Source organism: Carcharodon carcharias, chromosome 18 (assembly GCF_017639515.1).
Source record: "Carcharodon carcharias isolate sCarCar2 chromosome 18, sCarCar2.pri, whole genome shotgun sequence".
NCBI classification, from domain to species: Eukaryota; Metazoa; Chordata; class Chondrichthyes; order Lamniformes; family Lamnidae; genus Carcharodon; species Carcharodon carcharias.
In genome coordinates, this window is record NC_054484.1 from 73,428,425 (window position 1) to 73,444,034 (window position 15,610).

The 15,610-nt window shown below is 42.3% G+C and overlaps 2 protein-coding genes across 5 annotated transcripts in view; one reads left to right on the forward strand and one right to left on the reverse strand.

Annotated features, from left to right (window-relative positions):
• Positions 1-5,299, forward strand: part of ccdc80 (coiled-coil domain containing 80) — a 34,751-nt gene extending 29,452 nt beyond the window's left edge. For both annotated transcript variants that reach the window (XM_041210705.1, XM_041210706.1), the window contains one exon: positions 3,147-5,299. In XM_041210705.1, the coding sequence (XP_041066639.1) occupies positions 3,147-3,463 (317 nt within the window). In that variant the 3' untranslated portion in view covers positions 3,464-5,299. The remainder of the gene's footprint in view (positions 1-3,146) is intronic.
• Positions 5,300-5,491: 192 nt separating this feature from the next.
• slc35a5 (solute carrier family 35 member A5) overlaps positions 5,492-15,610 on the reverse strand; it is a 47,874-nt gene continuing 37,755 nt past the window's right edge. For all 3 annotated transcript variants that reach the window (XR_005945780.1, XR_005945779.1, XR_005945778.1), the window contains one exon: positions 5,492-6,191. The gene's annotated coding sequence lies outside the window, so the exon portion shown is untranslated. The remainder of the gene's footprint in view (positions 6,192-15,610) is intronic.

Consider the following 15,610-nt stretch of genomic DNA (forward strand, 5'->3'; position numbering starts at 1 on the left):
ATATGGCACTATTTTATAAGTAAATAATGCTTATGCCCAGAGGAGCAGCTTAGAAGTGAGAGGTTTTGCAATATTACATGATCTCTTTTATTCTCATAGTTTTTAATAAATGTTATAACAGCGACTTCCAATCTTCCTTTAGCAAAAGTCTACTTGAAAGATGATACTGTAGAAGTTCCTTTTTTAAAAATAGCTATAAATCCAATTGAATCATAACCAATTTTAAATTATTAACTACAATACAGGTAACAGCTTTCATTTTGTTTTCATCTCATAAATTACACGAAAGTGTTTCAGTAGTTGGTTCCTCCACATTCTGCTGGGAATGTGATGTGGCGGTGGGGGCGGGGAGGGGAGGGGGTTGAGGAATTGTTTTATGGTGTTGTCCATCAGACACAGGGTTCCCTTTGACAGCGGAGAGATCATTCTTGTCATCAGCATTGCTACAAAATTATTTTTCTGTGTCTTTGATGAGTGACTCCTCTTTTTCACAGATTTCCTTTAGAAAACCTACTAGAAACAATCATTTTTCCAGACAATGTTTTTACTTAAACATTAACTGGTTACCTGTATAACTTGCAGAACTTTTCTGAATTCTGACCAAGCTTTGTAAAAGCTTTTCTCTCTTCAGCTCCTTGGTACCTTTCAACACTCAGTAAAATGAAAGCTATAATAGGTTCTTGGATAAATAAGTGTGCAATCATAACCTTAATACAATGAATTCACTAAGTTTACATCTATCTTCTGCAGTGAAATATGGGATTATCATAATTTTTATTGGAATTAATTTTTGCATTTTGATTACCAACATAAACTTAAGACCATGCTAAATATAAGATCACATTTCAAAATACATATACAAGCCAAAACCACATAAAAACACAATAGAAGGCCAAGAGGTGTATAATCACTATTTTCTCTTTGCAAGATTTGGCTTTTTGTGAATAGGATACACTTGGATAATGTCTACATATGTATAAATGCCAATGTAATACCTGCACTAGAATAGCTTGGTGGCATAGAGGTGGGGGGTGCAGTTAGGGGAATGGGGTGAGGGGTTGGGGGCAGGCAGCTAATTCTGATGTACGGGCTTCCAACTCTAGGGTTGGGAGATAGACCATTCAGAATCAGAAAGCTAATCATGTGAAAGTTAAATGAGTTAAATCAGTCTTGAGCCTGAATCTATGCCTGAATCAAGGTGAGAATTGATTACTGTTGTCATTCAGCACATCCATTTTCCTTATGTAAAATTAAGTATCAGATATGCTCTCTGAAACTGTTTCAGTTCAGCTTCAAAAAGCAAACATGTATAAAAGATAATACCCAGTTTCGATCACAAGGATATGTTCCTGAGTTAGATTGCTTCATATTTAGATATTGGGCAGCGTGACATACCCCTGAACACAAGAAAAAATCGTTTATATAAGTGGCCAGGATCGCTGTGCCCAAGAGAATATTCAAGGCAGAACTGAAACTTGTAACAATTGTGTACATAACAGCCATTGTGGGTTAGTTTTCCTAATAACAAGCTGTACCAATGGAATGGTAGGACATGGATTCGTGACCATAAATTCGTGGCCATGTGGTAATTTCCCAGTCTTTGCCAAGCTACCTGGGGGGCATGGCATCAGCTATGCTCCACAGGTAGGTTATTTAACCATAAGGTTGTGTCAACGCTCACTGTTTTCACCCTTCCCCTAGCAGGTGTCGGGTGTGTAATATTGAGTGATATCCAGAAATAGATCACTCTTCCTATCCACCTGTAAGAAATGGTGCACAACACAGAAAATCCAAGAGAAAAATTGCAAAATCGACTAAAATTTAAACAGATTCATGTAAAAAATATGAAACTTTACATATAAAGAAATTAAATGAACAATGGTGATCTGGAAATGTCATCTCTATATTGAAAAAGTATTGAATATTGGTTTCCCTGTTCCATAAATATTATTGCTTTATTTTATTTATCCAACCCCATCAATTTTTGATGGGGTTGCAGTAGGTTTTAAATGTTTCTATATCAAAAATGTTTGGTGGAACAGGGATTTGCCCAAAAGTATTTAATACTGTTGTGAAAGCATTATTCCACTGTTCCATGTTTTGTCAGTTATAACATGTCCAGTCTCTATGGAGATATACATTTCACATAAATGCATCTATTGTCTCCACAATATGACATTGGAGTTTTTTTTAAAAAAAAGAAACTTGATGAAACTCCATGAGGATTTTTTTTTTCTCGGATGTGGCAATTTTCAAAGTTTGCTTTTTGAAGCGGAACTGTTTTAGTACTTCTAGTACTGTCAACTTTTGCTGCATAAGACAAAATTCAAGAATGTAGCAAAGTTTAACTTAAAAGTCCAATGACAGATGTGGTTTCCTCTGTTTCCCATGTAATGATACTGGATGGAGGAAATTGTTCATAATCCTGTACAATATTGCAACGCCTGGCTCAGCTAATAAGTTCTAACTTGGAGAGTATGCATTACCAGGTAAGATTAGAGGGGTTTTTTTAGGAAAGGATACAGGGCTTCTTATTCTCAACATCCAGAATGCTGTATTGCCAGAATGACTAAAATAGTAGCAGAGGTGACATAGATTTATCTTAATAAAAGAGAAAAAGGTACAAGATCTAAAGCAGGCTTCTCAATCGTTGCCCCAATCATGGTGAAACTGACAGAGCAAATTCGGACATCTGTATATAATTTATTTTACGACATTTCGGACAGAGGGAATAAAACAGTAAATAGTTTTACACTTTGACTATATTAATATATTTTGGCTGCACAAATTGAATCTTTGAACTTTTGAATCTTTTTATATAGTATTCCTATTGCTACACAAAATAAATTATATATGATTTAAACTCTGAAGATGTCTATTCCTAGTGCATTATAAATAACCATTTTTTAATTTATATAGGTACTTAAATAAGGTAGTAAATTTGTCTTGTAGTCAAATAATCTTTGGACTTGCCAAAGAGAACTTAATCTTCAGTAAAATATGGTATTTTAATAATTAATTTGGTATTCTTAGGAAGGATATATTTATAAATAGCAGTTTCACTGAGATGTGTTCAAAATGAAGAAACCTTTTAAAACTTCTGTTTGGTAAAACAAGTTTGTTGGCTTTGGTTGCTACATTGACAGGAAGCGCAACTGTTGATCGTGAAGAGCTCTCCCAGTCCTTGGTAGAAGATATACGGAATTATTTCCAAGTGAGCCCAGAGTATTTCTCAATGTTACTGGTTGGGAAGGATGGAAACGTCAAGTCATGGTATCCAACACCAATGTGGAATATGGCTATCGTTTATGACCTTGTTGACTCCATGCAACTTCGACGACAGGAAATGGCCATTCAACAATCCTTGGGTATGCGTTGCCCAGAGGATGAATATGGATATGGTTACCATGGTTACCAAGATGGATATCATCAACAGGGTCACTACGGTGGATACCATTATTAAAAGTAATAAATTATGCCCTTTTGGTTTAAATGCTGCAAACTCCAAAGACAAAATTTTAAAAGCAATCTAAAAATCACATTGGATACTAATTTGAGTAATTTTTTTTCATAATTACTGAAAAAAGCTTTCAGAAAACACTCTACTGCAGCTATTGGGAAAATATCAATTTTCAGTTATATTTTGGAACTGTTTAAAGACTAATCACTGAATGTTCTGCTGGTTTAAAGAACAAACTAGTTTTGGGAGCTATACTATAGTCAGCATTTTTAAAAAGAAAGTTGTGTAGCTGACACTTATCATGGAAAGTGTGCATATTCATAATTAGAGGTGCTTGTTTGATTTAGCATATTTATTGTGTATCAAAGGGAGAAAGACTTGCATCAACTGTAAGGAGCCAAATAGAATAGTCTCATCATGTATACATCAGACTCCAACCAGAGATATTAAGAGAAAATGTTCTTCCTAATCTACAGTATGCAAAGATGTGTCCACGCTGAAATCTAAAAGCCAAAGGAGTTTAACAAAACTGAATCTAGAGTTAGTACCACCCACTTAACATGATGTTGTGAAGTGCTGCAACAGAACATGTTTGAACGGTTACAAAGCAAAAGATGCAAGGCATTTCAAAAGTACATTTGAAATTAACTTCACACTAGTTGCAGAGATCACTCGTGGTAAATATTACTTGTTTTTATCTGACCAAGAGGAAACAAACAAGCACTGTGTACTTGAAGATAACTATGCTGTTAATTTGTAGAGTGATGGTGAGCAAAATTTGAAGAGCTGTAGTAGTGCTGCGCCTCTGACCTTGCATTACATCCAACACATATTTTGTTTTGGATTTCCAGCATCCGCAGTTTTTTATTTTTATACATATTTACAAAGAACAGTCTTAACAAAACATGGGTAGATCAGTATTTTGGCCACAGCCACCTCTTCTACAGATGAAAACGGCACTTAATCTGGCATACGAGGAGGCCACGTGGAGGGAATTCATTCACCATTTTTCAATTTATGGGGGTGGGCTTGAACAAAAATGTTAAATATTATTTTTAAAAATATAGGTATGTTGCAATTAGTTGTTTAGTCCTGGCTAATATTGATCCCTCAATCAACATCATTAAATTGATTATTTGGTCATTATCATTTTGTTGTTTGTGGGACCTTGCTGTGCACAAATATTTTGCTACGTTTCCTACATTACAAGAGTGTTTACACTTCAAAAGTACTTCATTGGTTGTAAAGTGCTTTGCCAAGTTCTGAGGTCATGAAACATGCTATATTAATGCAAGTCATTATGTGTGTACTACTGCCAAGTTGTGGAGATGAAAAGTGTTGAACTAACATTTCTAACGGTCAGAAAGGTATGGCTAAGGGTGCATGGAGGGAGATATATGTTTGTAAAGCTCAATGACATTGTTACACAATATATTATGGTACATAATTTCTAGTCATGGAGTGTTAGCTTTTAGAACAGAAATAATTCAAAAATTTATTTGGCATTGAATAAAATGTGTACTGTAGTTTACTTCATTTTTGGAAATGTGCTGGCAAATTCCACGAAGAATATTTAGTAAGCCAGGGTGTGTACTGTATTTCACAACCGGTGACTATAGAGTTACATAGAATTTAAATGTGTATTAAGTTGTAGAAAATAAGCACTGCTTTCGGTTTTATTTGTTACAGCAGCCCACTAATTGAAAATCTGGTCAACTGGGACAGCGGCTTTTGTCAGAATTTATGTTTTCCTTTCACTTGGTATCAGCGTAGTATTCTGAAATGTAAAAAATTCTGATCGTTTTTATTTGGGGAAACAATAATAACACCAGCAATGTTCTGACTGAATAGTGCAATTATTTCATTGGAGTGGTACAGCGACACTGTTGTGAAAGAAAATTCCTAACATTTAAATAAAGACTTTTCTTCACCAAAAAATAGAAAATGCTAGAGTTACACCATAGATCCATTAGTACCTGAGCAGGGAAAAGAGATGTTCACGTTTTGGGTAAGAGACCATTCATCTGAAGATTTCTGGTGAAAGTCTTTATTCAAAAGGTTGACCTATCTTTTTTCCTTATAAGTGCTTTACATTTCTAGTGTTTATAATTTGTCTTTGCACTTTTCATCTTTGCTTTACTTCACATTTGCTGATGACTCAACCTACCAGAAAATAAATATTGCCCTCTCACCTTTATCATCAGGGCACACTGCTGTTTTAAGCATTACATTAGTTTAACTACATAAATCTTTAATCTACTTCGCACCTTACAACCATCTATAAAATAAAAACAATTGCAACGCACAAGGTAGAAGACATCAATCTGAGAATAAACGCACAAAATTGTTTTTGGTCTGGAGGTTGAATTGCTCCTTCCTTATCCAAAGGACATGGACGTCCATAGTCCCCATATCTTGCGGCACAGAAATGCTCCCCTACTGTTTCATCAGGTTGAATAAGGCAAAGCAAGTCCTCAATTTGATAGCTGGTCTGGCTTAGCTGTTCTCGACCAGGGCAGCAGATGGAGCTCAGCTGTGTGTGACCCAGGAATATCAAATGTTTCCTGATTTCTATTCACCAGTCGCTGGCTTTATGTTTAAACGTCTGTCCTCAAGCTGAGGGCTGGATTGAGCTCAGCTTTGACACCTTCTACAATCAGATGATTTCTACGGCTCACTGTGAAGGGGCATATGCGGATAAAAGGCACTTGGGCAACTGGCACCTGTGGAACTACACAGCAACAGGTCAAAGCTTGCAAGAAGATGGAAGTGGTGAAAAAGGATGCAAAAAAAGGGCCAAAGACAACAAACACCAATGTTGACTAATTAAAGGTAAGATTTTCTGTTAATCATTGTTGCACTGACAATCATCAATCTTCCCATTTCCTCACCCCACAGAAACAATATATTAGCACCCATCTTAAACCACAATTTTCTTGGAGTTTCTCCAGATTGACCATGTAACTTTGATTGAAGATCTGCTGTGTATATCTGGGATTTCATCAATCCTACCTGAAGTTATAGCCACCTCCTTATTTTTGTCTGTCTCATAAAACCCTGTCACTTCTACCTTGATATTAATGGATTGAAGCACCCTTTAAAATCTTTCAGAAATTTGTCCCCAGTATGACACTCTCTGATTGTTTCCTTCACATAAAATGTGAAACAAAGGGCAGAGTTTTCTGGGTGGCGGAGCAAGAGCGGGTGGGTGTGGACCTGATCACTGCTCGTGATCGGGTCCGTGCCGTCATTTTACGCGGGCAGGCCAATTAAGGCCCGCCCAGCATGCTTCACGACTTCCATGCATAGCGGTCCAATGACGACCTGGCAGCCTGTATAAAGGAAGGCCTGGCTGCCTTGGAAAAGCTGCTCGCAATGGCTGGGCGAAGGGCTCTGCAGAGGAGCAATGGAGGTTATTCAAGTCTGGAGGCTAAGCCATCAGGGCAGGCCAGGCCGGAGGGTAGGCCAGTGTGCCCCTCGTTTTTCCGTTGACTGCCTTACTGCCCTCCTCGAGGAGGTGGCAGCACGGCAGGAAGTGCTGGTTCCCCATGATGAAACACACCTGGGAAGAGGTAGCGCAAGTGTAGAGCTCCCTTGACGTGGTGCGGTGCACCTGGATCCAGTGTCGCAAGTGCTTCCAAAGACTTGTTGCGTTCTGGAATGGTGAGGACAATGTTGGCATTGCTCACTTAACCCAGCAGGTCGGCTTTCCCCCACTGCTGCCCACCCTCCGCCATGTCTGAGTGTAGTGACCGCATTGAATCATTGACGGCATGTGTCCTTTGCTGGATGAGCCAGCAGATATTGCCCATGATGAGGTCACCCTGAGAGGGTGGTGAAGAAATGGGTTCTGCACCCGCAGCATGTGGTACACTTGAGACCTGCATTATTGTTTTGAGGGCAACCTGGAGGAGCTGCACCTAGGCGCTATGCTTGAATTGCAGGACATGTCCAAGTCAGGGTGATGACATACTGGGAGGGGAGCTTCAAGGTGGTGTGGCAATGAACCACCTGCTGCCCTCTGCACTCCACGTGCTTGCACTTCTTGCTATGGAAGGATATACTGTGTGGTGCCTAATGTGATGTAGGCAGCATGTGTCCAAGGAAGGGGTGGGGGGGGGGGGGAATGTGGGGGAAACAGGCCTATAAACTTTGTGTGAGCATTCGGCAGCAGCAGAGTGAGGAGGCACTGGAGCCCTGATATGTCCCACTCTGGTTGGGGTGGGCCGTGCGTGAAGAGAGTCCATGGGCAATTTTCACTAATCAATGATCTTCTCTCATTTTCAGGAGAAGAATGCTCATAACGCGGCACAGCATGCGAGGACTGGCGGGGGCCAGACGCAGTTAGCCATTCTCAACCAGTTTGAGCAGAAGGCCCTGGATTTGGAGAGGTGCCATGTACCCAGGTCCACTGGTGTCGATGAGGCTGGGGTGCCACGGGCAGGTATGTGTGCCCTGCAGGGAGATCAGCATTGTTCTCCCAACAGCCAAGGCAGTGCTGAATGTTCAGTGATTTAATTTTGCAACGTGACTTGACCATTGCCTATGGAAGGATGAACGCATAATGATCTGGGGGACAGGGAAGCACTTTGTCATTGGATCATTTTACGTGGAGACAATGTCCCTGTTCTTCCTTTCAGCATCAGCAAAGCAGGGCCGGCAGGAGCAGCAGCAGATGCCCCCTCTCACACCTGAGGGCCCTGAAGTCTCACCAGCATCACACCATCTCTGCCAGGCAGGCATCAATGCAGATACTAGCACCTTGGTGGGAGTTAGAACATCGGCTGTGTCCTGGGGCACAGCGGTGAGGGCACTTCAAGCCGCTGGAGGAGCTGGCAGAGACAGGGAGTGCCCATGGTGCCAGCAGTCGGAGGACAGCAGGGGACCAGGCACATGCTCAGTCGGTGCCTGATGATGTGCCTCTGGCGTCATCCACAATGCAGCGGCTGGGTGTGCAGGAGCACCTGGGGGAGATACGAGGCTATGCTTGGTTTGGTCTCTGTGGTGGAGGAGTCTACGTGGAGAATCGCTGAAGCAATGAGTCACATGTCTGAGTGCCTTGCTTCTCATATGAAGAGAATGGCGACTCTCTTGGAAAGCCTACTCCAGGAGACCCATCAGGGCTTCCTGGGGATGCGTTCTGACCAGCAAGCCCTGACATCGGTATTGTCCTCAGCTGGTCAGTGCCAGTGTGGGAGATGGTGTGGGCATCAAGCTTCCCAACTCAGTGCCCGTCCATCCACAGTGAGCAGGGAGGTCCTTAGCGACATCACGTCAGCACAGCAGCTGCCTGTCATCTCTGCGGGCTCCTCTCAGGGCGCTCCAGATGAGGGCGGCAGCTCCTCTGCCCCTCTCCCAGTGACTGTAGCATCCGGTAAGGCTGTGACGACTGGGGGGATGCCAGCTGTGGAACTGGCAGCTCTCCCAGGCAGGGCTCGCACAGGCTCCATGGGCCAGAGGTTGCCCGCCAAGGTCACCGAGGCTAACAGGACAACAGAGTGAGCAGGTTGTCTCAGATGCCACTCCCAGTGATGGGGCAGAACCAAGACATAGCACCCGGAAACGTAAACATAAGGTACTTTAGGCACACAACGGGTTTATCACTGGTACTTTTGTGTTGGCCCGAGATGAGGTCTTTATGAGTTACTTTGAATTGGAACGCCATTGTCATTTTATTTCATTAAGTTTCTTTGCCTGTGATATTAAATTCCGTCATATGACCATGGCTGAGGGTGCCTCTTTTCTTCTGTATGTGTATGGTTTCCAATAATGTTAAGAGTGCTTTGTGGGACATTCAACTTTATTAACCAAAGCCCTTAGTTACTGTTCCTAACCTGCAAAATATGGCACTTAGGTATCGAGGATGGAGCCTACAGCCCAAGCTTGTCCTGGGGGTCCATCTGTGGTGGGTTAGCAGAAGGTTTGGATTAGAGCCTCCCGGGTGGCCCTGCCTCCCTGGAGTATGCCCGGGTCAGCATCTACCCCCTCAGCATTTCCCTGTGCATGTTCATCCTCAGACTCATTGCTGGACTCATTGTGTGCAGCAGCAGCCACTGCGTCGACATCTTCATCGTCCACTGCATCCCCCACTTTCCAGCGCAAGATTGTGGAGAGTGCAGCATGCAATCACTATCACCGACACACGGTCTGGGGGGTATTGGAGTGCACCCCCTGTGTGGTCCAGGCATCAGAAGCGCATCTTGAGAAGACCAATGATTCTCTCCACAACCCTTGTCGAGGCGTGGCACCTATTGTGCTGCTCAACTTCTGGTCTTGGATGGCAGAGAGGCGTCATGAGCCACCTTCTGAGGGGATAGCCCTTGTCACCCAGCAACCATCCATCAAGCTAGGCTGGAGCACAGAAGAGCCCCAGCACCTGGGAGTGTGAGGATGTAGGCATGGTGGGAACTGCCTGGGTACCTTGCGCAGACTTGTAGAATCAGCATCCTGTGGTCACACACTATCTGCACATTCATGGAGTGGAAGCCCTTCCTGTTGACGATGGCACTGGGCTCACCCGCTGGCGCCTTGATGGCCAACATGTGTGCAGTCTATTGCACCCTGGACGTGGGGGAAGCCAGCAATCGCCGTGAAGCCTCTGGCTCGCTCTGTCTGGCTTGCCTGGTCCCAATGGAAGTGGCTGAAGGTCAATGCATGCCTAAACAGAGCGCCTGTAACCTGCTTGACACAAGTGTGGACAGCTGATTGGGAGACACTGCAAAGATCACCCACCGACCCCTGGAAGATGCCAGAGGCATAGAAGTGGAGGGCAGCTGTGACCTTTAGAGCCACTGGCATGGAGTGTCCACCCACACAGTTAACAGAGGTCTCAGACCCAATCATCTGACAGATATAGTTGACTGTCTCCCTTGAGAGATGGAGCCTTCTTCAGCACTGCACCTCAGACATACTGAGGTAGCTGCTTCGCCACCTGTATACCCTAGCAGCAGGATAACGGCGTCTTCTGTGGCCCCTTCCGCCTTGGTCTACCTATTGGCACTGCGCACCTTGTGCTTGCGCCTGTCCTCCCAAAGGTGGCTCTCCTGGAGGCTGAATGTGCATTCCTGGCCTCCTCCCTCTTCTAGCCCTCCCTTCCTCCGCAGAGGAGGTGCTTCCAGTGGAAGGCTCAGCTCCCATTCCCAGGCTACGGGAAGGCTTCCAGAAACCTGCAGGCCCAAAAAAGATTCCTCACTGGAGAGTGCTGACCTGAGGGTTAAGAGTCCAGACAAAGCAGCTGGTATGCATTTTGAAATATTGCAGATTACACAGGCAAGTTTCAAAAATTTTGAAAAATCAATATTTGACAGAGCACCCTCATGACCTCAGTGAGCCCTCTTATCCCGCCCGTGGATGAGGTTTATACAAATGCGTCCTACCCGCCTGACCGTTGCGCCGAAAAACTAGCGTCGATTGGTGAGTCAAGGGCCTTAAGTGGCCCTTTAATTAATGCCGGGCGAGCAGCAGATATCATCGTGCACCTGCCCAACAAAATATCGCAATGGCGAGCGGTGACGTCGGGATGCTTGCCCGCGTCACTGCGTGTCATTTTACCCGTGGACGTGCGGGGCCTGCCCCTGCACGCCAACGGGAGAATTCTGCCCACACAATTTTCAGCTGTCTGCTCTCTGGATATGGCTGAGTTTCCATGTGAATTTGTGCTAATGAGCTGACATGAGAAAATTGGAAATAAAATAGACTATTTGGATCTTTCTCAAACCTGTCAAATATTGCTAATGTCAAAATACTGTTGTTATCCTTACTGATGAAACCCTGGGATTACATGATGCCCTATCTTTTAAGCAATGTGGTAGATTTTCACTTTCCTGCTAGAAGTCAAAATGTGTCAGCTGCCTGCTATAGAAATCTCCCTACTCCAATGTTATTGATATCCATGGATGAAAATCAGGAGGCTCCTATGATGGGTGGCCATTCCACAATAGCAGTTTTACACCAGGGTAGCATGTTGATAATCTATCTCATTGTATATCCATTGAACAATATCTGCATTGCAATATTCATAATGAAACATGTAGGATCAACTGACCAAGAGGCTCTACACCAATCTTTTCCATCATATCTTCTGCACATTGAAGGCTAGGTCTGTTCATCTTACTTAAGATACATATTTTCTATCAATTCAATCCTATAAAAACTCCACTGGAACAAGGAATATCAATAGCACATTTTAGAGCTAGTCTTGAATGTGTACAACAGAAATTCTCATGTACTGCACTGACAACAGATGACTAATCAAAAAATAGGACCATTGGGTTGAGTCCTTCTTTCAAGCTGTCCTATTCCAGGTCCTCTGCTGCAAACCAAGTATGTTTTCCTTTTTAATCACATTTTTCTGTAGTTTGTAAAGAAATCAATAAATAGGTGAGAGCAAGAAGAAACCCATGCTGGAATCAATTCAACCATAGCTCACCATTAGATCATGAGAAGGTATCTGGAATCATGATGCAGCACAGCACCCAGCCAGTTGGAATACTCTGTCAAGTGTTATGACTGATGCAGTTGGTAAAGCTGAGTTATTTAAAAATCCCAGAGGGAAACTTTAAACAACTCTCATAATCTATAATTTTAAGTATTATGTTTGAGATGCGACTCTAAATTCAGGAATCAAACCACCAGTTCTCGAGGCTTTACATTAAACTAAATAAAACATGTTATTAATGTACACAGGTTAAAATATATACACACATGGTTACAAATTACTACTATCATAACTTTTAACAAATTCCCAAACTAACCTCCATTAAGGCAACAGCAACCCATAGACTTAACCAAACACCAGGCAAAGCATTTTCACCTTACGGATTCAACATGAGGTTCTTTTCATTTTGGTTCTTGTGGAGACAATGGTAGGCTCACAGCTGCTTTACATTGCCTCTGCCCTACACACACCACACTGCTGAAGTTACACCTAGCAAAACCCATTGAATGTAAATTCTCATTGTATCACCAACCTCTGAACTAAACCTCTCTAACAATAAAACCCCTTTCATAGTACCAATTTTATTAAGTAGTATAAACATATTGCTTGGTAGCTGCTAGATAGGTGTCAGTTTTCACCCCACTTCTTGAATGCTCTATTCAAAAAATGCAAATGCACACTATCTTTCTTGCATGTTAAAACTAGTTCACATTAAAGCACCCAGACTAGCTGGCTTTAATCCAATTAACACCCACAGACTAAACCTCTATTTTAAAAGATAAATATTTTCCGATAATATATACATTAATAGCTTCATGACACAAGCATAATTATATTACTCAGTATATAATTACTGTACCCTCACATCATATTCAGTCTAGTCTAAGTACAGTTAAGGTTTCTTTTAAAGTTAGTACAATTCTTCAACTCACCCAGGAATCAATTTAGGCACTGAAAGAGTTCGAGTTTAGCTAATACACTATGGGCAGAATTTTATGTCCTGCGGACGGGCATGTGCCCAACCCGAATGGACATGAAATAGTGCGAGATGATGTCAGGCGAGCATCCTGATGTCATTGCGCACTCACATGATATTGCGCTCGGCAGGCGGGTGCAGAAGTCGGAAGCATGCCTACCAATAATTAAGCGGGCAATTAAGCCTATTAACAATGCAACTAACAGTGATTTTACATGGCCCATCCACACAGACCATTCTCCTAAGCAGCATTCATATTTTTGCTCAAACCTCGTTCCAGGGTGGGATGAAATTTCCATGGGAAATAAAATAAAATGAAATATCTGGGGACTTTTGTTTTTAATATGAGATATGCCTTCAGGTGCTTGACTGTGCTGCATGGACATATTTTGCAGCATTTTTGTCATGTCCTTTAGTCTGTGGAAGTCCGCAGCTCCCTGGGGCAGCTATCTGCATTCAGGGAGCTCACTAGAAGCACTCACCCGCACCCTCAGTCAAGTCAGCACCCGCCCTCTTCCCGCCACAACCCCAGCAGCGCTGAGCATTTCTCAGTGCACGTTTCACACTGGATGGCCGTTAATTGGCAGCCAGCATGAAATCGCGGTTGGGGGCTGAGCACAGCCGGAGGCCCATTTCCCGGCCGCTTCCGGGCCTGCCTGATGAACGAAAAATTCAGGCCTATGTAATCACACATGAAAGAATAAGAGTCACGCATAAAATCTTCTGTGATTTAAATCAGATTCTTACAGTATACTTAAGAAATTTAAGACAAATTATCCATCTCAGTTGAATCTAGGTTATTTCCTTGGGGGGATAGCCATGGGATGTTGTCTTAAGTGTGCTATGATCATAAAGTACTCTGAAAGAATTTGATTTTTATACACATATACACACAAAAATTCATCTAGTGAACTGCCTGTGCATGTCGCCCTGTTCTAGAGTTATATTGCAAATTCCAAAGGGTGTGAGATTATATACCGGAGGTGGTCTTATATCTCTCCCTTTAATGTGCTTGTCAATCATTCTGCGGATTCTATTTTTGAGTTATACAGGCTCTTTCAAATCGATGCTTAATTGAAACTTTTTCACATTAATGCACAAGTTACAAATCTATAAGTCACTTGCAGTAGTTGCTATACTTTACAGTGTAGCTCTATGCAAACAATGTTTTTTATATTTATAGGTATACAAATTCACAGGCAATTGTCCTTTTCAGAGCTAAAATTGTGGCCATTGTTCAGTGACAGTGTTTCATTTCAGCAGTCTGCTGCACTTTGTACTGCTGTCCATCATGGAGCAATTCATGCAGGCAAAACTCTCGGATTCCAAACTTTGTCTCCAATCAGGAAGTGCAATCTGACCATATGCTGCCTAATGGGAATTCTAATACCAAACCATAATCCAATTCCAAATTGATGACAGATGTCAGGTTCTGGTGCCCACTTAGAAGTCAAACATTGAATCAACTCTGACAAGTGAAACTTTGCCTTGAAATTGTACACTGCTTCTTTAATTTGCAATAAATTCTGAGTGGTTGGGCAGTTGAATCTATTTTACTTATGAATATCATAGGAGAACATTAAGGAAGTTCTAACTTTTAAGGAGGGAAAAACCTAGAAAATCTGTAACATTACTGGAAGGAGGGGGGAAGATCTGGCTATAAAAAATGACATGGTACATAAGCAGCGGCAAAATGTGCAAATTTGATTGAAGGAGGAGTTTTTTTTATTCTTTCATGGGATGTGGGCGTCACTGGCAAGGCCAAAATTTGTTGCCCATCCCTAAATGCCCTTGAACTGCATTGCTTGCTAGGCCATTTCAAAGGGCAGTTAAGAGCCAACAGCATTGCCGTGGATCTGGAGTCATATGTAGGCCAGACCAGGTAAGAAAGGCAGATTTCCTTCCTTAAAGGGCATTAGTGAACCAGATGGGTTTTTGAAACAATTGATGATTGTTTCATGGTCACCATTACTGAGACTAGCTTTATATTCCAGATTTTATAAATTGAATTTATTGAATTAATTTATTTGAGCTCTTGCCGGCCTGGGCATTAGTACGGGCCTCTGGATTACTAGTCCAGTGACATTACCATTACTCTACCATTTCTCCTAAGATTAGTTTAATATTTTCTTAACTTCTGGGTTTTTAGTTCTTACCATAAAAATGCGTTGTTCTGCTGGCAAGAATCTGCTTATTCGATAATGGTAACATGGTTGGCAGAGAATACAAGAGAATAACCGCACCTTTACTGATTCCAGGGTTAGAGAGAGCATAAGAGGTGGTCAATGCAGGAGTACAATGCAGAATACCCATTGGAAGCAGTCAGAGAATAGTAGAAAATCAAAGGACAGAATTCTTAACTGCAAAGGAGAGGCGGGTTTGGGTGCATGTGGAGTATTAAATCTCCTCAAAGTGGTCAGGTGGGAATCTTGACATCATCCCACCCTTTCCGTGTTTCACCCAGGTGAATTTGAAGGTGAGTGGGGAACTTGCAGCTGTCAGGAAGGTAATTAGATTATGCAAACAGGAAATTAAATGTCTCACAGAGATAAAAACAAAAAAACTGCGGATGCTGGAAATCCAAAACAAAAACAGAATTACCTGGAAAAACTCAGCAGGTCTGGCAGCATCGGCGGAGAAGAAAAGAGTTGACGTTTCGAGTCCTCATGACCCTTCGACAGAACTTGACAGAAGTTCTGTCGAAGGGTCATGAGGACTCGAAACGTCAACTCTTTTC